We start from the raw sequence: 22924 nt of genomic DNA, 5'->3' as shown, positions 1-22924 counted from the left end.
AACCTGTAAAGTTGTTTTGTGTGGCTTCCTTCACACAGAGACGTAATATACAGGTACCCGATGAACCAATCAGAGGACATTGTGTTTTACGTAGACTGGGGCAGTAAACCAATCAGAGGACTGGACGTAACACGTAGAGGAGTATGTACCTCCGCGTCACTGGTAAATAAATCCTATCAGTTGTGCAAAGTACGTACCTCCGCCGCCATTGATAGTTGTTTTGTGTGGCTTCCACCCCACAGAGACGTAACAAACGGGCGTAATACGTATGTAGACTCGATGAATCAATCAGAGGACATTATGTTTTGCATAGATCGAGGCGGTAAACCAATCAGAGGACTTCACGTAACACGTAGAGTACGTACCTCCGCCACCACGGACAAATAAATACTATCGTTTGTCACAGCATTAGGACCCTCTAAAATGGTATAGACAAAAAGACATGCTTACGAGGCACAATTAGAGCTTTGTGGAAAGCCAGGATCATTGCAGAAGAGCAACGTGACGATGACGTGAAAATGACGAGACAATGACGAGAGGGAACTTGGCATGTTTAATGGCGAACTTGTCCAACTGTTTAATTTGTATACAGAAGATGAGGACTTGGACGGTTTTGCGTATGAATATCTGGCAAGTGTATTTTAAAGTCATGGGTTTCCACACTTGAAAAGGAAGGACTTGACCAGACTGGGATTCCACTCTTTGTTCGGATTTTTTAATGAGCGAAACAATCAAGGTGAAAAACCTTTAAAATACATAAAAAAAATTGATGAGTTTAAACAAAAGGTACAATTTTCTTCCAAATAAACAATGTAGATAAAATTCTGTTCTTTAAACTAAAAGAAAGAAAGAAAAGGTCTTGAACATAAAGTTATTCTTTCAAACAAAAGTCAATACACAACTTAATGCTTGTCATAAAGACTAAACTAAATGAGTCCAGTTGAGAACTGTGAGCTCACCAGTAGTCCCTTTGGTCTCCTCTTCCCATGGATTTTTTCCTTTCTCCGTGGAGCTCAGTGCGAGTCGTTGCTACTCCTGTGTTGCTCGCTGATCGAAAGGATTGTTGTTTGCTGCTGCTGCTGCTGCTCACTGGACAAGAGGATTGAGCTATTTGCTGCTAATGAAACCTGGTGTGTGTGTGCTCCCAATCAGGATAGATTGCGCTCAGCTGTTGAGGCGCTCTGAGGCGCTCCACTGCATGCTGCGCGTTCACGTCATACACCTGCAGTGACCCCTTGTGGTCACATGCACCCACAGATAGGTGCGCACCTCCCAGGTCACTGCAACAATATCGATTAACAATAATGTGAGTACAGTAGAGTACATGGTTAAACAGTAGGATAAAGAACAACCGAACTCACTGTCTAGCTCCCGTGAAGTTTTTTGTATACTGTAAGTCATGGCATGCATGTGCCCTGTAATGCGGTGCACGCTATGTGTGGATTAAATACAAAATAGACCCCACAATTGAGTCTGCGCCTTTTAACCCGAAGCACCTTATGGTGCAGAAAATACGGTAGGTTAAATGTGTTATCACTTGTATTAAAACATTAAAAACACAAAATAGGCCAGTTAATTTAATTTTGGGCTGCCAAAACCTGAAGAGTACCTGCCCGAAGGACTAGTAGAGATTAAGAAATTTTGCGAGCCCTGGAACCAATATAAGAAAAAAAGGAAGCAGTTGCCAGAGAATGTGGTGTACTGGTTGAGGAACTAATATTGTGGCTGCTATAGCTTTGATTGGGGTTTGGACGATGACAATGAGCCAAAACTTCAAATTTTATAAAGTACTGGCCACACATAACAGTAATATACAGTAACAGCATTACATTTGAGGTTGCTATCATCATTGCTTCTCGCAGGCAAAGGGGCAAAGACAATTACTGGATGCTGACTCCTAGCTACGTGTTTCTTTCTGATCTCTGATTGCCTCATCCTTGTATTGTTAGAGTCGACGTGTATCGCTATATCTGAGTATCTCGTGTTGTTTGCCTTTGCCTTGTCAGGTGGTGCACGAGGCCGGATTTACAGTATTTTTCGGACTATAAATCGCGTTTTTTTTCGAAATTTGGGTGGGGGGCGACTTATAATCAGGAGCGACTTATATGTGAAATTATTCACAAATTTTCAAAATTCAAAAATCCGTGACGTAGTGTAACCGCAATAAATGAACCGCGATGTAGCAAGGGATTACTGTAATCTGAGCTGCTACTGCGGCGTGGCGCATACGCGGCGGTGATTTACGTAAAGGACAAAGGATTCGATCACGGGATTTAATGACTTGGAGTGACAGAGATTGTTTGATGAAATTGTTGTTTTTATATGGGCCTATGGAATATTTTGAAGTGCAACCGCCGTCAGTGGCGCGCACCCGGCATTGTTGACATAAAGGACGATCGATGGATTTATTGATTTGGAGTGACACAGATGGTTTGATAATATTATTGCTTATATAATGGTTATTTGATATATAATTTATATATCGTTATATGGGCCTATGGAATAATTTGAAGTACAACCGCCGTCAGCGGCGCGCATCTGGCATTGTTGACATAAAGGACGATCGATGGACTTAATGATTTGGAGTGACACAGATGATTTGATAATATTATCGCTTATATAATAGTTATTTGATATATAATTTATATATCGTTATAAGGGCCTGTGGAATAATTTGAAGTGCAACCGCCTGTCAGCGGCGCGCACCCGGCATTGTTGACATAAAAGACGATCGATGGATTTATTGATTTGGAGTGACACAGATGGTTTGATAATATTATTGCTTATATAATGGTTATTTGATATATAATTTATATATCGTTATATGGGCCTATGGAATAATTTGAAGTACAACCGCCGTCAGCGGCGCGCATCTGGCATTGTTGACATAAAGGACGATCGATGGATTTAATGATTTGGAGTGACACAGATGGTTTGATAATATTATCGCTTATATAATAGTTATTTGATATATAATTTATATATCGTTACAAGGGCCTGTGGAATAATTTGAAGTGCAATCGCCGTCAGCGGCGCGCACCCGGCATTGTTGACATAAAAGACGATTGATGGATTTAATGATTTGGAGTGACACAGATGGTTTGATAAAGGTCTTATTTATGTTATAGTTATTTGGTTGACTGTCAATGTTACGTCAGGCCCGTTCTCAGCTCTTTGTTTGTGTTTGTCATGTTAGCATACCGTATCGTTTAGCCTGTTGTTGCTCGTTCATGTCTGTTCTTGGTGTTGGATTTTGTCTAATACATTTCCCCCAAAACGCGACCTATACTCTGGAGCGACTTAAATGTTTTTTTTCACTATATTGTGCATTTTATGGCTAATGCGACATATATTCCGGAGCGACTTTTAGTCCGAAAAATACGGTACATGTTTTTCAAAGCCATACTTACTATATGTTTCTATTTGCTCGGTGAACAAAGACAGTTGAGCAGCCAAGATGCCCTGCCGGGGTCCCAGCTATGATGTGGCTGAAACTGGCAAAGATCGACGAATTGCTGCTTACAAACAAATATTCTCCAAAGTAAAACTTTAAAGTGTAAGTACTTGAAAAATGCACATCAAGTGCAGAAACTCATTGGGTGCATTTTATTCACAAATATATACTCACTCAAAATTTTAATATTACTGAGGTCCTGCACATCATTCAAAATCAGCAACAAATATTAGGCAACACTGTGCACAATTATTAGGCAGGTTGTATTTTTGAGGAGTAATTTTATTTAAAAAACTACAATGGTCTTGGTCAAACATAATGTTAATAAACCTCAAAGTTGAATATTCAAGAGAGTAAAAGTGAGATTCTGGCTTTCTTGGGAAAGTTTCTGTGTGCACAATGCACAATTATTAGGCAACTATTAGTGTACAAAATTATTATGCAACTAAAGTAAAACTGGAGAATTTCCCATCTCACTTGTTTATTTTCATTTGTTAGAGTGAGAATAATAAACAGCATTTACAAATTAACATTTAAAAAATATTCAGTGACCAAAACAGCAGTTAAAAAACAGCAGTTGTATGACTTCCATCCATGGAGTTTATCAGTTTCTTGATCTGTTGACGATTAACTTTTTGTGCAGCAACAAGCACCCCCTCACAGACATTGTTCACAGAGGTGTACTGTTTTCCTTCAGCGTAAATCTCCCATTTAGCAAGGGCCCACGAGTTTTCACTAGAATTTAAGTCAGGTGAAGAAGGAGGCCACGTCATTATTCTATCATCTTTAAGGCCTTTACTGGTGAGCCACACAGCGGAGTACTTCACGACAAGTGAGGGAGCATTGTCCTGCATAAAAATCGTGGTATTCTTGAAAGATGCAGACTTTTTCCTGCACCACTGCTTGAATAAGGTGTCTTCTAAAACCAGGCAGAAGGTCTGGGAGTTCATTTTAATTCCATCTTCAGCCCCTAATGGTCCAACAAACTCACCACTATGCCAAGATGCGAATCCACATCCCTTGAGTTTTTTTGTTGGTTCTGGTGACCACCTCCTACACGGCCCAATCATCTCAAATAGTCTCAAGTAGATGGAAGTCAGTGTTGCTTCTGGTTCTGTGGCAGCTGGAGAAACACTGTCCGCCACCTGGAGAAACAAACTGTTCGTCACATCATGCAGCTGGTCCTAGTATAGTTTATAGGTCTTTGGCTGGTCCACTGGAGCACCTGTGGTGTTAATTGTGGTGGCATCAACATTTGGCTGCCTGTCTATAATTCAAATGGAGTGTGTAACCTGTGCTGCGATTGAGGTTTTTTCTGATGTGCAGCAATGCAATTGGGAGGGCATCCTGCCAATTAAGCCCAGTTGTAGCCACAATCTTTGCCACTTTGTTTTTGTTCGATTCATTAATTCATTTTTTATTTCCTACCCGCTTCCTTGTGACTGAGGACGATATACTGTTGCAAATTTGTTTTTTATACCCAACATTTTACCCACTTGTTGCAGGTGTTTGTTTGAAAAATGCATCCAATTGTCTGATTTGATCAATTGAGGAAAGTGTGATGGGATGAAATCACCAGCGCTTTGATGACAGTTATGGAGTCCTCACGGGCTGCAGTGCATGCCTTCAGGCATCTCGAAAAGGAATCCTCCATCAACAATAAGTACTTCTTATATGCACGGTTGATTGTGTCTGTGCATTCAATGATGATTTCCTCCCCTGGAAATGATGTGGGCTTGAATGTGCCTGGTTGTATCGCAAGAATAGGTTTAATTTCAAGGCCTGACAGACTTGGTTAACATGGCTCTTGTGGCCAAATAGTATGCAAGCTGATGTACTTCCTGTATCAGTGATTTACTGAGAGAACTCACCGGAAGAGCCACTTTTTCAAACAAACCTCTCCACAGGTCATCACTCCCCTTCTTGGCGTGAAACAACCAAATAGAAAGTTCCTCAGGAGAGACAAATGCCAGTGTTTTGGTGATGTCTGCCAGGGTTATGGCTGTTTGCAACATAGGTACAAACAACAGTCAGGACCTGCCCCCCCACCCGAAGGCTTCCCTCTTATTTACCTGGGTGAACCCCAATGTACATGCACCGAGCCGAGGGGCAATAAGTATGTACCTGCTCGGGTCTCTCACCATGGGCAACTCCAGAGTGGAAGAGATTCCAGCTCCTCTCAAGACGACTGGTACCAGAACCCAAGCTGTATGTGGAGGCGAGTTCGACTATGTCGAGTTGGAATTTAATCTGCCTCGTACACCTCGAGCTCATTTCCTGCCAGAGAGTCCATTTCCTGCCAGAGAGTCCATGTCCCTTCTTTTGCTGGTGATCCGATCTCCAAGGGCTTTTGATTGCCGCCAGGCTCACATTCCACTACCCCTTTGATCCCTCCTACAGGTGGTGATCGCATGGGAGAGTGGACCCACTTATTCCTTTCGGGCTCTGCCAGGTGCTCGCCTTTGAGCCCCACCTCCAGGCCTGGCTCCATAGAGCGGCCCCGGTGACCTGCATCCGGGAAAGGGAAAATCAGATACGTTAATTGTTCTCGTCATAAGGGGTCTCTTCGGTCATGCCTTGTCTGGTCCCTCACCTACTAAGACCTTGTGCCATGGGTGACCCTGCCAGGGTTATAAAGCTCCAGACAACATAACTCCTTGGATCACATGCTAACCCATTCCACCATAGTAAGGTGACGACTCACGGAGGGGTAAAACAAAACAAAAAGTCACACGTTACGCATGACGCAAACAAAGTTCATGCTGTATGGGAAAAAGCACAAGTAACTTTTCCATGTGGTGACAGTTTGTACATTAAAGCATAAGCAAAGTTCATGAATTGAAGCAACATTTGTTTGATTTTTTTTCAGATATTAATTTGATTGTGAACAAATCTTACATCAGTCGTAGGTGTTTTTAATAATCAGACAGAAATTTCTCTTTCCTAAAAAGGAAAGACTTAAGCTGCTGATGTTTTTTTTATCTTAAATGCAATTATGTGTTCACAAAATATGTGCTTTTAATGTTTTGCATTTTGTTGTTATTCATTCATGTATTTATACCAAACAAACCAGGCATATGCTAACTCCCCTAGCGATGATCAGTTCATGTATGTACGTAGTTTCCCTGTTGGACATGACATCTTCAGGGCAACCATAACTAGTGAGGCCCACAATGAAAGGTTTGACAGCCCTGCTTTATTGGGTCAAAAAACAATGGCTATGAATGAGTGCACTCTGGTGTTTTGCTGTGTATGGTCTACGATTAGCTGATGTGTAATTTAAATACATACTGTATAGGTCTGTCATACAGATTCAATTTTCTTTTACTCTGCTCAGGTGATGTGCTCAATGACAGCCATGCAGAAGTCATTGCCAGAAGAGGTTGTCTCAGGTGGGTACTTTACACACAGAGCCGAAACCACAATGGATGAACTGTGGCCACTGTTAATCCTTAAACTGGACTGCATCTGCACCTGCAGTTTGATCCATGTTAACATCCTATTCACAAAGGATATTGCTCGACTGATATACCACCACAAACACACACAAGACGTCTTACAGCTGAGTGCAGTTTGCACTATACTTCCTCCTGACTTCCATACATGGCAAAGTATACCGTATTTGCCGGTGTATAAGTCGACTCGGTGTATAAGTCGACCCCCTAAAATTTGACGGAAATTTACGATTTATGATATATCCTTTGTATAAGTCGAGCTCAATTGTTGCATTATATTAAACTTCAAAATTCAATCAGAAATATGCGAAATTTATTGACGAAATGTGTTCAAATTCCGGGAGGCCGTGCGCATGCGCAGTGGCCGGAAATAGCTCCAGCCGAGCGGATCGGCTGTTTATAAGCACCGCGGAGGAGATTGCGGAGCCTCATTCGACTTCCAGCGGCCGGCGAGCTCGCGCACGCGCCCGGCACCACCGGGAGGCCGAAAATAGCTCCAAGCCGAGCGGATCGGCACTTTATAAGCACCGCGGAGGAGATCGTGGAGCCTCATTCGACTTCCAGCGGCCAGCGCACTCGTGCACGCCGCCTGGCACCACCGGGAGGCCGTGCGCACGCGCCAAGTGGCCGGAAATAGCTCCCGCCGAGCGGATCGGCTGTTTATAAGCACCGCGGAGGAGATCGCGGGGCCTCATTCGACTTCCAGCGGCCGGCGAGCTCGCGCACGCCGCCCGGCACATCCGGGAGGCCGTGCGCACGCGCCAAGTGGCCGAAAATAGCTCCCGCCGAGCGGATCGGCTGTTTATAAGCACCGCGGAGGAGATCGCGGAGCCTCATTCGACTTCCAGCGGCCGGCGAGCTCGCGCACGCCGCCCGGCACATCCGGTGGGCCGTGCGCACGCGCCAAGTGGCCGAAAATAGCTCCCGCCGAGCGGATCGGCACTTTATAAGCACCGCGGATGAAATCGCGGAGCCTCATTCGACTTCCAGCGGCCGGCGAGCTCGCGCACGCCGCCCGGCACATCCGGGAGGCCGTGTGCACGCGCCAAGTGGCCGAAAATAGCTCCCGCCGAGCGGATCGGCTGTTTATAAACACCGCGGAGGAGATCGCGGCGCCTCATTCGACTTCCAGCGGCCGGCGAGCTCGCGCACGCCGCCCGGCACATCCGGGAGGCCGTGCGCACGCGCCAAGTGGCCGAAAATAGCTCCCGCCGAGCGGATCGGCACTTTATAAGCACCGCGGATGAAATCGCGGCGCCTCATTCGACTTCCAGCGGGCCGCGCACTCGCGCACGGCTCTTGCGCCATAAAGAGTCCGCCTCGGCTGATTCCCCATGTCGGCCAGAACAAGTGAAAATTCGGCCTCTTCCCCTGGAAGTCTGGCCAAGTTTGGCGAATATTTTCTAAGTGCCAACGACTCAACCGCCGTAAAGTGTCCGCCTCGGCTGGTTCCCCATGTCGGCCACCACAAGTGAAAATTCGGCCTCTTCCCCTGGAAGTCTGGCCAAGTTTGGCAAATATTTTCAAAGTGCGAACGACTCAACCGCCGTAAAGTGTCCGCCTCGGCTGGTTCCTCCGGTCGGCCAGAACAAATGAAAATTCGGCCTCTTCCCCTGGAAGTCTGGCCAAGTTTGGCGAATATTTTCTAAGTCCAACGACATTCATTTAGACATGGCGATTGACCGGTAGTTATTGTCGTTGCTTGACGCGCGATGACTCACACATTCGCTCAATACCCAGTACTTCCCCCTAGCAGTCATCGTCGCTGTCTGGCTTTCGATGTCCGTTATTGAGGTGAGAATATTTGAAATTGTTGCTGAGGATGCGTGTTAATGCGACGAACGCTTTATAATGATTCAGTTTCTCGCTGTTTGATGAGCCTGACGGACGCACACCCACGCACAATGAGATGCACGAGAAACGGCCTTGGTTACCATCACATTTGAAGCGATGAATACGAAGTTAAATTTTATGACTCGGTGTATAAGTCGAGGTCGATTTTTTTCGGTCGATTTTGGATCGAAAAAGGTCGACCAATACACCGGCAAATACGGTAAGTGCTGTCTTTGCAGCAAGAGCGCCTTGGCAAACTAATGTCATTTAGAAAGAGAAAGATAGATTTATCAGGACGTGAGCCTGAGGTTAGGATTGTGACTGCTACACTGTGAATGAAACTGTCAGAAAACTTAGCTATTATCTCCAAAATCACTACGCACATCTCTACTAATACCCATTTAAAGCTAAGAAAATTTCAAAACGATCAGTGATTATTTTGGAGTTTATGGACTAGAGGTGCAACGGTACAGACCTGGTATAGTGCGTACCTCGGTTTTTGTGACATGGTTTTAGGTTCGGTTTCAGTACACTTTTTGTGAGTACCGTATTTTTCGGACTACAAGTAGCGTTTTTTTTCATAGTTTGGGTGGGTGAGCGACTTATACTCGGGAGCGACTTATATGTGAAATTATTCACAAATTTTAAAAATTAAAAAATCCGCGATGTAGTGAAACCGCGATAAACAAACCGCAATGTAGCAAGGGATAACTGTAATTTGAACTGCAACTGACGTCAGCAGCGCACGCGCGGCGCACGCGCGGCGTTGTTTACACAAAGGACAAATGATTCGATCACGGGATTTAATGACTTGGAGTGACAGATTGTTTGATAAAATTGTTGTTTACAATTATATGGCCCTGTGGAATAATTTGAACTGCAACTGAAGACGAGTCCCACGTCAGCGGCGCAGCGCACACGCGGCGTTGTTTACATAAAGGACGAAGATTTTGATCGATAGATTTAATGATTTGGAGTGACACAGATGGTTTGATAATGTTGTTTATATAATAGGAATTTGATATATACTTTATATATCGTTATATGGGCCTGTGGAATAATTTGAACTGCAACTGACGAGTCCAATGACAGCGGCGCGGCGCACACGCGGCGTTGATTCCATAAAGGACGATCAATAGATTTAATGATTTGCAGACACTGATGGTTTGATAATATTGTTGTTTATATAATAGGAATTTGATATATACTTTATATATCGTTATATGGCCCTGTGGAATAATTTGAACTGCAACTGATGTGTCTGACGTCAGCGGCGCCGCGCACACGTGGCGTTGATTCCATAAAGGACGATCGTTGGATTTAATGATTTACAGTGACACAGATGGTTTGATAATATTGTTGTTTATATAATAGTTATTTGATATATAATTTATATAATCGTTATATGGGCCTGGGGAATAATTTGAACTGCAACTGACGACGAGTCCGGCGGCGCGGCGCAAACCCGGCATTGTTTACATAAAGGACAATCGATGGATTTAATGATTTGGAGTGACACAGATAGTTTGATAAAGGTGTTATTTATGTTATAGTTATTTGGATAACAGTTAATGTTATGTCTGGCCCTTTCTCAGCTTTTCGTTTGTGTTTATGTCACGTTAGCATACCGTATCATTTAGCCTGTTGTTGCTCGTTCATGTCTGTTCTTGGTGTTGGATTTCGTCGAATCCAACCATGGCTGCTCTTTAACAGTTACAACAGCGCGAGAGCGTGACTGTCGGCCCGAACACAACAGGAGGGAGGGCTTTTCGCCAGCTTGGACAAGCACATACACATAACCGATAGCCCGTGAATGCATCATTGTAAAATGAAGTACCGAAAACCCGTGGTCAATCAGGGTGATGTGTCCCGTGCTGAGCACAGCTACTACATTTGACATAATTTGGATGGGTTAATGATTCACAAAATTAGCTAGAAAATAAATCAGGTCTAAATAATGAGTAAATTTTATTTTTAAAACTGTTACAATTATTTTTCATATCCAATTTTGCAGCCCTCAATATCACCACAGACCACTAGAGGGCCGTTAATCACCGGTTGACAATCGGTGGCTTAAAACAGAGACTAACACCTGCGGAACAGATGCATTGCGGTGTCCATACTAAATCCATACAGACTGCACAGCACGTCTGTGTCCGGAAATCTGCACCTGCCTGATCACAGAGGTTCAAGCTGAAGAGTTGAGTTCAAGTCAAGTCAATTTTATTCACCGTATTTTCCGCACCATAAGATGCACTTGAAAGACTTGAATTTTCTCAACGGTGCACCTTTTGTGTGGATCGAATTCCAAAATCTGTAAAGTTGTTTTGTGTGGCTTCCGCCACACTGAGACGTAATATACTGGCGTAATATGTAGACCCGATGAATCAATCAGAGTACATCCTGCTCTCGATGCTTTACCTTTGAATTGTCCATATTATGTGTACTATGTGTCCTCTCTGCATCCATTGCAGCCTGGTCATCCTGGAAGAGGGATCCTCCCATCTGTGGTCTCTTCTCAAGGTTTCTCATTTCCCCTAGTAGGAGTTTTGAGTTTTTCCTTGCCCTCCTGGGAGGTTAAGATCAGTGGATGTTTGAGAATAATTGTCAATTTTTGCATATGTTGTCCTGAATGTTGTGAGCTACCTAAATGTTGTACAGAGGCCGAGATGTACTGGAGTCAAATTCCTTGTCTGGCATGCTCAAACTTGGCAAATAAAGATTGATTCCGATTCCGATTACGTTGTATGTAGATCGGGGCAGAAACCAATCAGAGGATTGTACGTAACACGTAGAGTACATACCTGTGCCGCTTTGTGCAAAGCAAACAGCATTATGACCCTCTACAATGGCATCGAAAAAGAGACATGGTTTTGAGGCACAACTCAAGCTTTCTGGAAAGGCAGGATCCTTGCCAAAAAATAACGAGACAATGAGAGGAGGAAACTTGGCATGTTTAATGGTGAAGTTGCCCAACTGTTTAATTTGGATGCAGAAGATGAGGACTTTGATGGATTTGTGTAATAATATCGATTAACAATGTGAGTAAAGTACAACGGAACTGACGGCCTTGCTCCTGTGACGTTTGTTTTTTCTTACCGTAAGCCATGGCATGCATGCGTCCTATAATGATACGTGTGGATTAAGTACAGAAAAGCCCCTGGAATTGAGTCTGCGCCATATAATGCAGAAAATATGGTATATAGCCCTTTATCACAAACATGTTCGCACGATAACAACCGTGTATCTAGATAGCTACTTGTTTATAATAGCCACATTTGCCTTTCATCTACATTGATATGATTTTTAGACATTATTTCTGGGATTTTGCATTTTCTATCATGGCTAAGTAGTACATTTTGTGTTTAAATAGTGGTATTTTGTCGAGTTTATTTCAAGCTTCTTTTTTGTCTTTTAAATGTCCGACTCATGTTATGCTTTGTAGTTACTTGAATATGTTGTAGATATGCAATATCCATCCATCCATCTTCTTCCGCTTATCCGGGGTCAGGTCGCGGCGGCAGCAGCTTCAGGAGGGACTCCCAGACTTCCCTCTCCCCAGCCACTTCATCCAGCTCATCCCGGGGGATCCCAAGGCATTCTCAGGCCAGCTGAGAGACATAGTCTCTCCAGCGCGTCCTGGGTTGTCCCCGGGGTCTCCGACCGGTGGGACATGCCCTGAACACCTCCCCAGGGAGGTGTCCAGGAGGCATCCTGATAAGATGCCCGAGCCACCTCATCTGGCTCCTCTCAACGTGGAGGAGTAGCGACTCTACTCCGAGTCTCTCCCGGATGACCGAGCTTCTCACCCTATCTCTAAGGGAGAGCCCGGACATCCTGCGGAGAAAACTCATTTCGTCCGCTTGTATCCGGGATCTCGTTCTTTCGGTCACGACCCATAGCTCGTGACCATAGGTGAGGGTAGGAGCGTAAATCGACCGGTAAATTGAGAGCTTTGCCTTTTGGCTCAGCTCTCTCTTCACCACAACGGACCGGTGCAGGGTCCGCATTACTGCCGACGCTGCACCGATCCGCCTTTCGATCTCGCGCTCCATCCTCCCCTCACTCGTGAACAAGACTCCAAGATACTTGAACTCCTCCACTTGGGGCAGGATCTCATCCCCGATCCGGAGAGGGCATTCCACCCTTTTCCGATTGAGGACCATGGACTCGGATTTGGAGGTGCTGAACCTCATCCCGACCGCTTCACACTCAGCTGCGAACCGTTCCAGTGAGAGCTGGAGATCACGGCTTGAAGAAGGCAACAGAACCACATCATCTGCAAAAAGCAGAGACGAGATGCTGAGGTCCCCAAACCGGACCCCCTCAACGCCTCGGCTGCGCCTAGAAATTCTGTCCATAAAAATTATGAACAGAATCGGTGACAAAGGGCAGCCTTGGCGGAGTCCAACCCTCACTGGGAACGAATCCGACTTACTGCCGGAAATGCGGGCCAGACTCTGGCATCGGTGATACAGGGACCGAACCGCCCTTATCAGTTGGTTCGGCACCCCATACTCCCGAAGCACCCTCCACCTAACCTCCCGAGGGACACGGTCGAACGCCTTCTCCAAGTCCACAAAACACTTGTGGACTGGTTGGGCGAACTCCCATGCACCCTCGAGGATCCTGCCGAGGGTGTAGAGCTGGTCCACTGTTCCACGGCCAGGACAAAAGCCACACTGCTCCTCCTGAATCCGAGGTTTGACCTCCCGACGGACCCTCCTCTCCAGCACCCCTGAATAGACCTTACCGGGGAGGCTGAGGAGTGTGATTCCCCTGTATTTGGAACACACCCTCCGGTCCCCCTTCTGAAAGAGGGGAACCACCACCCCAGTCTGCCAATCCAGAGGCACTGTCCCCGATGTCCACGTAATGTTGTAGAGGCGTGTCAGCCATGACAGCCCCACAACATCCAGAGCCTTTAAGAACTCCGGGCGGATCTCATCCACCCCCGGGGCCTTGCCACCGAGGAGTTTTTTAACTACCTCAGTGACTTCGACCCCAGAGATTGGAGAATCCGCCTCAGAGTCTCCAGGCCCTGCTTCCTCAATGGAAGGCGAGTAGGTGGAATTGAGGAGGTCTTTGAAGTATTCTCCCCACCGACTCACAACGTCCCGAGTCGAGGTCAGCAGCACGCCATCCCCACTGTAAACAGTGTTGACGTTGCACTGCTTCCCCCTCCTGAGACGCCGGATGGTGGACCAGAATTTCCTCGAAGCCGTCCGGAAGTCATTCTCCATTGCATCACCAAACTCCTCCCACGCCCGGGTTTTTGCCTCAGCAACCGCCAAAGCCGTGTTCCGCTTGGCCATCCGGTACCTGCCAGCTGCCTCTGGAGTCCCGCAGGCCAAAACGGCCCGATAGGACTCCTTTTTCAGCTTGACGGGATCCCTTACCGCCGGTGTCCACCAGCGGGTTCGGGGATTGCCACCACGACAGGTACCAACGACCTTACGGCCACAGCTTCGGTCGGGTCCACTCAGACTCAATGTCCCCCGCCTCCCCCGGGATGTGGGAAAAGCTCTGCCGGAGGTGGAAGTTGAAGCTCCTCCTGACAGGAGATTCTGCCACACGTTCCCAGCAGACCCTCACAGAGCGTTTGGGTCTGCCAGGTCGGACCGGCATCTTCCCCCACCATTGGAGCCAACCCACCACCAGGTGGTGATCAGTTGACAGCTCCGCCCCTCTCTTCACCCGAGTGTCCAAAACATGCGGCCGCAAATCCGATGACACGACTACAAAGTCGATCATCAAACTGCGGCCTAGGGTTTCCTGGTGCCAAGTGCACACATAGACACCTTTATGTTTGAACATGGTGTTCATTATTGAAAATCCGTGTCGAGCACAGAAGTCCAATAATAGAACACCGCTCGGGTTCAGATCGGGGGGGGGGGGGCGTTCCTCCCAATCACGCCCTTCCAGGTCTCACTGTCATTGCCCACGTGAGCATTGAAGTCACCCAGTAGAACGATGGAGTCCCCAGAAGGAGCGCTCTCCAGCACTTCCTCCAGAGACTCCAAGAAGGGTGGGTACTCTGAGCTGCCGTTTGGTGCATAGACACAAACAACAGCCAGGACCCGTCCCCCAACCCGAAGGCGGAGGGAGGCTTCCCTCTCGTCCACTGGTGTGAATAAGTATACCCACACCTGCTCGACGCCTCTCACCGTGGGCAACTCCAGAGTGGAAGAGAGTCCAGCCCCTCTCGAGAGGGCTTGTACCGGAACCCAAACTGTTCGTGGAGGCTTGTCCGACTATACCTAGTCGGAATTTTTCTGCCTCGCACACCAGCTCGGGCTCCTTTCCAGCCAGAGAGGTGACATTCCATGTCCCAAGAGCCAGCTTCTGCAGCCGGGGATCAGACCGCCAAGGTCCCTGCCTTTGGCCGCCGCCCAGCTCACACTGCACCCGACCCCTTTGGCCCCTCTCACAGGTGGTGAGCCCATGGGAAGGGGGACCCACGTTTCCTTTTCAGGCTGTGCCCGGCCGGGCCCCAATATGCAATATGTTTTTCTGAAATAAAAAAAAAATAACGTCCATCCATCCATTTTCTGTACCGTTTGTCCCCTCAGGGGACTCGGGCGTGCCGGAGTCTATCCCAGCAATCATCGAGCAGTAGGCGGGGGACACCGTGAACTGGTTGCTAGACAAACGCAGGGCACACAGAGACGCACAACCATCCACAGTTACCCTCACACCTACGGTCAATTTGGAGTGGTCAATCAGCCTACCATGCATGTTTTTGGACAGTGGGAGAAAACCGGGGTGCCCGGAGAAAACCCACACAGGCATGGGCAGAACATGCAAATTTCACACAGGGAGGGCCACAGGTGAAATAGAAGCCGCACCTTCTGAACTGTGAGGCAGACACGCGAACCATGGGCTTACCACCGGTGGGAGGGGCCAATGGGGTTGGGTGCAGAGTGAGCTGAGCAGCGGCCAAAGGCAGGAATCTTGGCGGTCTGATCCCCGGCTACAGAAGGATGAGTAATTTTGAGACCTATTACTGTGTATTGTGTATAATCGCACAACCCAGTTCTCTGTGATGCAAAATACTGCAATAGTTATAGTAATATATCAGTAAATAACATTGCTGATATGCTTTATATTTTTTACATTAAAATCTTTGTCAAAAAAAAAGAAACACGTTGTTGATGCCTGATTTCATTTCTAACTTAGGGACAGTTGTGTCTGGAAGCTCGCATTTTTAGACACAGTTTAGTTAAGTTTAGTTTAGTTTATTCACGCAATATCCAAGACATACAACATGATACAACAAACAGTATTACACAGTCGGATGCGTGAAAAGTCACCCCAAGCAAGCTATTTAAAGCTTTTAATTAATAGGGGGCCCGGTTTTCCATAAGTATCAGATATTGGCCAGATATCCTTACATTATGGACAACATACAGATATATAATAGACAATAAACAATAAACACACTAAGGCACAACAAGCAGTAGACACACAATAAACATACAACAAGTAATAGATAGTCTCAGTATTCTGGTTACACTGGATTTGATGTGAAGTACATTAGCAATTAATGAATTAACAACAGGACACAGGTGTTCATGCGATTAATGATCAGCACATACATTGATAGGAGTTGATTTTTTAGATTTGCCTTGAAGATGGGTATGGATTACAACATTTTTAGTGTTTTGTCAAGCTCATTCCAAATCTGTGGCCCTCTGCACACAATGCTAAAGCTTGTAGATATTAATTTCCATTATTTCCCAATGATTAGATTGCTATTCCTGGTGGTGTAGGTGTGGCTGAGAGTACAGATTGGGATAAGGTGACACAGTTTATGGTTTCGTTTATGGACAGTCTGATACATGACGCAAGCATTCTGGAAATAGTTGTGTTCAACAAGCCTCAGAAGATTGTGTCGGTGGAAGATTATTTTAGTGGGGGCGTTAAACTCAGACCATGTTATGGCACGTATGACCTTTTTCTGAAGTATCTCAAGCTTTTTTAAATGGGTTGGAAATGTGTTACACCATATAATATTGCAATTTTTTAAATAAGGTTCAAACAAGGACTTGTACAGAATAAGAAGTGCAGTGAGTGGGAGGTAATGTCTCAATTTGAAGAACAAAGCAACATATTTAGACAGTTTGATTGTGAGATCATCAATATGTCTTTTAAAGTTCAAGAACTTGTCAATGTGGAGCCCCAGGAATTTAGTGGCGCTGACTCTTTCAATGTTTTGTCCGTTGATTTGTATGCAAATTTGGTCAATGTCCTTTTTTTTGGGGGGGTATGGAATACGATGTGGTTTGTTTTATTGACATTTAGGGAGAGTTTGTTGCATTTAAACCATGTGTCTATTTTCGCTAACTCACTATTTATAATTTGTTCACGTGTATTTGGATTTTTGTGCGAAAAAAACAAGTTTGTATCGTCAGCACATAATGGACCCTTGGGGAACTCTATGATTAATGGGTTTGTATAAAGATTTATGGTTGTTAATAAAAACATATTGATGTCTTCCAAACAGGTAGCTGCGGAACCAGTCTAACGCCAGGCCTCTAATACCATAGTGTTGTAATTTATTTACAAGAATGTCAATCTTAATGGTATCAAAAGCTTTAGACAAGTCCAGAAAAATGCCAATACCATATTCGCCTTTATCAATTGCATCGTAGATTTCATCAGTCAAGTCAAGTACCACCATATATGTAGTGTTTTCCTTTCTGAATCCATACTGGGATGGGGCAAAGATGTTTAGTTTGTTTAGATAGCTGTTAAGTTTATTGTAAACTACTCTTTCCAAGACCTTGGAAAGAGAAGGCAAGATTGATATTGGTCTGTAGTTGCTAAGATCGTTCTTGTCTCCAGATTTAAAGACCGGTGTGATACGTGCAAGTTTTGCCATTTGTGGCACTCCTCCAGAGAGTAGAGACAGATTGATGCAATATGTAAGAGGTGCAGTTATTATATTGGAGATGCTTTTCAGAATTTTCTTGAGATACCATCTGTTCCAGCTGAGTTTGAATTCTTCATATTCGTGATTATTTTATAGACTTCATCGCAGTTAGTTGGATTCAGGAAGAAAGAGCCCAGGTAATTAATTACCTGATAGGTAGTCTTTAATCGAGGCATCCTGAGACTGACTGATTTTACTGGATATGTTGCTACCAATGGAGACAAAGTAGTTATTGAATTTGTCGGCAAGACTGTTGTTTCTGGTGATGTTGCTTGTATTATACCGGGCCTTCTGCCATGCAGCCTCCACACTGTGGAACTCCCTCCCCGACCACCTAAGAGCACCCCAATCCACTGACTCTTTCAAAACCGGACTAAAAACTCACCTCTTTACTCTAGCATTTCCGTAATCCTGTTCTCATATCCTGGTTGTCGTCCAGTTGTTTTATACTTGTCCTTGCTTTGTTTTCTTGTTTTACTTGCCATGTAGCACTTTGAGATTCTTCCGAATGTAAAGTGAGTTACAAATATAATTTATTATTATTATTATTATTATTATTATTATTATTATTATTATTATTATTATTATTATTATTATTATTATTATCATGGTCAGGGAACACAGGAGTTTTTTGGCTTCTGTTCAAGACCTTGTTCAGTACTCTCCAAGGTTTCTTGGAATCATCCTGTGATTCGTTTATCAAGTCCGCAAAATGATTACCCTTCCGCTTTCTGATATGTGTAAGCGTATTTCTATGATTAATAGATGCATTTTTATTATTATGGTTAGGTTTATTTATGTATCTTTCATATAATTTATTTTTATGCTTAATAGACTTTAATATGCCCTTAGTGATCCATAGATTTTGACTAGTACTGCACGTGATAGTTTTCTCAGGAATGGTCCTTTGAATAGAGTCGGATATTTCTTTGGTTAGAGTTTCAAATGAGGCGGCTCGGTGGCGCACTGGGTAGCACGTCCGCCTCACAGTTAGGAGAGGGTGCGGGTTCGATTCCACCTCCGGCCCTCCCTGTGTGGAGTTTGCATGTTCTCCCCGGGCCTGTGTGGGTTTTCTCCGGGCACTCCGGTTTCCTCCCACATCCCAAAAACATGCTTGGTAGGCCGATTGAGCACTCCAAATTGTCCCTAGGTGTGAGTGCGAGTGCGGATGGTTGTTTGTCTCTGTGTGCCCTGCGATTGGCTGGCAACCAGTTCAGGGTGTCCCCCGCCTCCTGCCCGTTGATGGCTGGGATAGGTTCCAGCACGCCCGCGACCCCCGTGGGGACTAAGTGGTTCAGAAGATGGATGGATGGATGGATGGAGTTTCAAATGCCGCATCAACATCACTACAATTATATATTCCATACCATGTCTTAGTCTGCAGGTCCTCACCTAGACGTCATGTCGTTTCTTCATTGAGTATTTGTATTTTTATTGTATGACGAGTAGGTGGAGGCCTAGCAGGGAGGTCAATGAATAATACAATAGGGAAATGATCAGAAATCTCAGAGAGTACCGTTCCAGAAGTAAGTGTGGCGTTTTGAAGATTTGTGATGAAATTATCAATAATTGACTTAGTTGTGTGAGCGACTCTGGTATAAGTATTTATGGTGGGAAAGAAGGATGAAGTGTGTAATGTGTTTATAAAGTCATTTTTGGCTGCATCCTCCTTGGAAAGATCAACATTGAAGTCGCCAAGGAGGACACAGCTATTGTTATTATCATTTATAGAGAATAATGCTTCCTCCAGTTTGGCCAAGTCAAGTAGTGCCATATATGTAGTGTTTTCCTTTCTGAATCCATACTGGGATGGGGCAATTATGTTTAGTTTGTTTAGATAGCTGTTAAGTTTGTTGTAAACTACTCTTTCCAAAACCTTTTTGGAAAGAGGTGGGGGCCTAGCAGGGAGGTCAATGAATAATACAATCGGGAAATGATCAGAAATCTCAGAGAGTACAGTTTCAGAAGTAAGCGTGACGTTTTGAAGATTTGTGATGAAATGATCAAGTGAGTGACTCTGGTATAAGTATTTATTATGGGAAAGAATGATGAAGAGTGTAATGTGTAATGTGTTTATAAAGTAATTTTTGGCTGTATCATCCTTGGAAAGATCAACATTGAAGTCGCCAAGGAGGACACAGCTTTTGTTATTATCATTTATAGAAAATAATGCTTCCTCCAATTTAGTCCTAAAGATTTCAAGATCAGCGTCTGGGGGACGATAGATTACACCAATAATGAGGTTTTTCCTGTTTTTTCCGCTTATTTCAACAAAAAGCGAGTCACTGTGGTTGTCTGCTATGACAATGTCATCACATATCCTCACATTGTAAGCGGAGGAAATATATAGGCACACGCCACCGCCAGATCTGCCACATCTGTTCTTAGGCAACAACTTATAGCCATTAAGATTTAAGATGTCAGTGTATGACTTGTCATGCAGCCAAATTTCACTGCAGCCAATTGCATCAAAGCTGCAGCCTGTGTTTGTAAGTAGAGTAACTAGATCATCATCATGTCTAATCAAGCTCCTGATGTTTAAATGCAAAAAAGAGCAGTTATTTATATTTGTTAAATGTTTTAATTGCTCAGGAATATACTGATTACAACTTATATTTCTATGATAGTCAATGCAATTTGTCACCTCTTCTCCTTCACTGTTTATTTCATTAAATCCCATGCACAAGGTAACGAGTGAGATTTACTGAGATCCAGCAACAAAGACACGCACTTTAGACCATGGACATATACATACACTCATCCATACCAAAGCTGGCCTGACAGACGTACACACATACACCCACACACTCAAACACACAAGAACACTCTGTAGACATTACCCGCTGTATTGTCACAGAGCAGACAAACAGACAATTGCCTCGTCCTATCCAGTCAGTAGTATTCAGGCCAGTTCCCAAGACAAAAATGCAAAAAAAAAAAAAAAAAAATTACTAATGATGATGGTGATACTAATAATAATAATACTACATTTCATTTATAAGGGCCTTCCAAGTCCCCCAAGGACACTACATAAAATCAAGACATAAGATAGATGGGGCAGGGGTAAAAATTTAAATAAGTAGAAAAATAAGAATAAAATAGAATCAAGCAGAAATTAATGCGAGTATGCAATACAGAGCAGATTTGTTTTAAGTCCTAATTTTAATACAGCAAGGGAGTCAGAGTTGCGGAGGTCAGATCAAATCGCGCTAGATAGAAAACTGCGTAGAATCGAAGCGCGTAAAATTGAGGTTCAGCTGGATACATCAATCGATACATATTACTACCTCTCAGAGAGAGGAATGGAACAAGAAAATGTAAATGCCATGTCATTTGGAATGCCTGAAAAACAGGTACAGTACTTATGCTGCGAACATGACTGCGGATCTGCAGAATACTAAAGAATATTTTTATGCGACATTTCCACTTTGTTTACAAACGTGTTATTTCTGTATTGAAGTCTACCAACATGCCTGTTAGACCAAAGAACTATTGCATTATCTACTATCCATGGTTTGAATGTTGGGCTTAGCAGAGATTGGAGCAGAGAACAAGAAATTTGTGGCGGTGGTTCTAGCCCAACTCTGTCCGAGCCACGTGTTGTTTTCTTGGGCAAGACACCCACACCTTGCCTCAGGGACTCCAGATGAAAAATATCCCCTTGGCTAATTCTGGTCCATCTACAGAAATGTTCATTGATGTACACTGTCCCTGTCAAATAAATAAAATAAAAAGAATACGCAGATTTATTTCCAACTGCAAATACCGTATTTTCCGGACTATAAGTCGCTCCGGAGTATAAGTCGCACCAGCCATAAAATGCCCCAAAAAGTGAAAAAAAAACATATATAAGTCGCTCCGGAGTATAAGTCGCATTTTGGGGGCAATTTATTCGACAAAATCCCACACCAAAAACAGTCATGAACGAGCAACAACAGGCTAAACGATAGCAACAACAGGCTAAACGATAGGTATGCTAACGTGACAAACACAAACAAAGAGCTGAGAACGGGCCTGACGTAACATATAGAGTGATTAAGGACAACTATTACATAAATAACATGTTTATAAAACCATCAGTGTCACTCCAATTCATTAAATAGCAACAACAGGCTAAACGATAGGTATGCTAACGTGACAAACTCAAACAATGAGCTGAGAACGAGCCTGACGTAACATATAGAGTGATTAAGGACAACTATTACATGAATAACATGTTTATAAAACCATCGGTGTCACTCCAATTCATTAAATAGCAACAACAGGCTAAACGATAGGTATGCTAACGTGACAAACTCAAACAAAGAGCTGAGAACGGGCCTGACGTAACATATAGAGTGATTAAGGACAACTATTACATGAATAACATGTTTATAAAACCATCGGTGTCACTCCAATTCATTAAATAGCAACAACAGGCTAAACGATAGGTATGCTAACGTGACAAACACAAACAAAGAGCTGAGAACGGGCCTGACGTAACATATAGAGTGATTAAGGACAACTATTACATAAATAACATGTTTATAAAACCATCAGTGTCACTCCAATTCATTAAATAGCAACAACAGGCTAAACGATAGGTATGCTAACGTGACAAACTCAAACAATGAGCTGAGAACGAGCCTGACGTAACATATAGAGTGATTAAGGACAACTATTACATGAATAACATGTTTATAAAACCATCGGTGTCACTCCAATTCATTAAATAGCAACAACAGGCTAAACGATAGGTATGCTAACGTGACAAACTCAAACAAAGAGCTGAGAACGGGCCTGACGTAACATATAGAGTGATTAAGGACAACTATTACATGAATAACATGTTTATAAAACCATCGGTGTCACTCCAATTCATTAAATAGCAACAACAGGCTAAACGATAGGTATGCTAACGTGACAAACACAAACAAAGAGCTGAGAACGGGCCTGACGTAACATATAGAGTGATTAAGGACAACTATTACATGAATAACATGTTTATAAAACCATCGGTGTCACTTCAATTCATTAAATCCATCGATCGTTCTTTGTCAACAATGGGTGCGCACGGCTGAGGACGCTTGCATTTCAAAATATTCCACAGGCTCATATAACGATAGATAAACTATTTCAAATAACTATAATACAAGCCAATAATATTATCAAACCATCCGTGCATTTTAATTCCATTAAATCCATCGATCAAATTCCTCGTCCTTTGTCAACATCGCCGCGCGTGCGCCATGACGTCAGCCTCGTCTT

The 22924-nt window shown here is 44.1% G+C and overlaps 1 protein-coding gene and 1 long non-coding RNA gene across 19 annotated transcripts in view; one reads left to right on the top strand and one right to left on the bottom strand.

Annotated features, from left to right (window-relative positions):
- Positions 1–22924, top strand: part of adat1 (adenosine deaminase tRNA specific 1) — a 103758-nt gene that overhangs the window by 22228 nt on the left and 58606 nt on the right. For all 10 annotated transcript variants that reach the window (XR_015858911.1, XR_015858910.1, XM_088377787.1 and 7 more), the window contains exon 3: positions 6792–6846. Coding sequence is in view for 8 of the 10 variants with exons in the window: in XM_088377787.1 (XP_088233913.1) it covers positions 6792–6846 (55 nt within the window). In the remaining 2 variants the exon portion in view is untranslated. The remainder of the gene's footprint in view (positions 1–6791; positions 6847–22924) is intronic.
- Positions 3919–22924, bottom strand: part of LOC148395952 (uncharacterized) — a 64958-nt gene continuing 45952 nt past the window's right edge. For 2 of the 9 annotated variants that reach the window (XR_015858916.1, XR_015858919.1), the window contains exons 3-5: positions 6048–6153; positions 5579–5962; positions 3919–5456 (exon numbers count right to left, since the gene is read on the bottom strand). This is a non-coding gene — a long non-coding RNA (uncharacterized LOC148395952). Of the gene's footprint in view, positions 5457–5578; positions 5963–6047; positions 13263–22924 lie in introns of those variants that run through there. The other 7 variants (XR_015858915.1, XR_015858914.1, XR_015858917.1 and 4 more) reach the window with 7 other exon arrangements.

Source organism: Syngnathus floridae, chromosome 6, assembly GCF_059516105.1.
Source record: "Syngnathus floridae isolate MCC-2025c chromosome 6, RoL_Sflo_1.0, whole genome shotgun sequence".
Classification (NCBI taxonomy): domain Eukaryota; kingdom Metazoa; phylum Chordata; class Actinopteri; order Syngnathiformes; family Syngnathidae; genus Syngnathus; species Syngnathus floridae.
The sequence above is the reverse complement of the archived record's forward strand: the minus strand, read 5'-3'. Positions and strand labels throughout refer to the sequence as shown.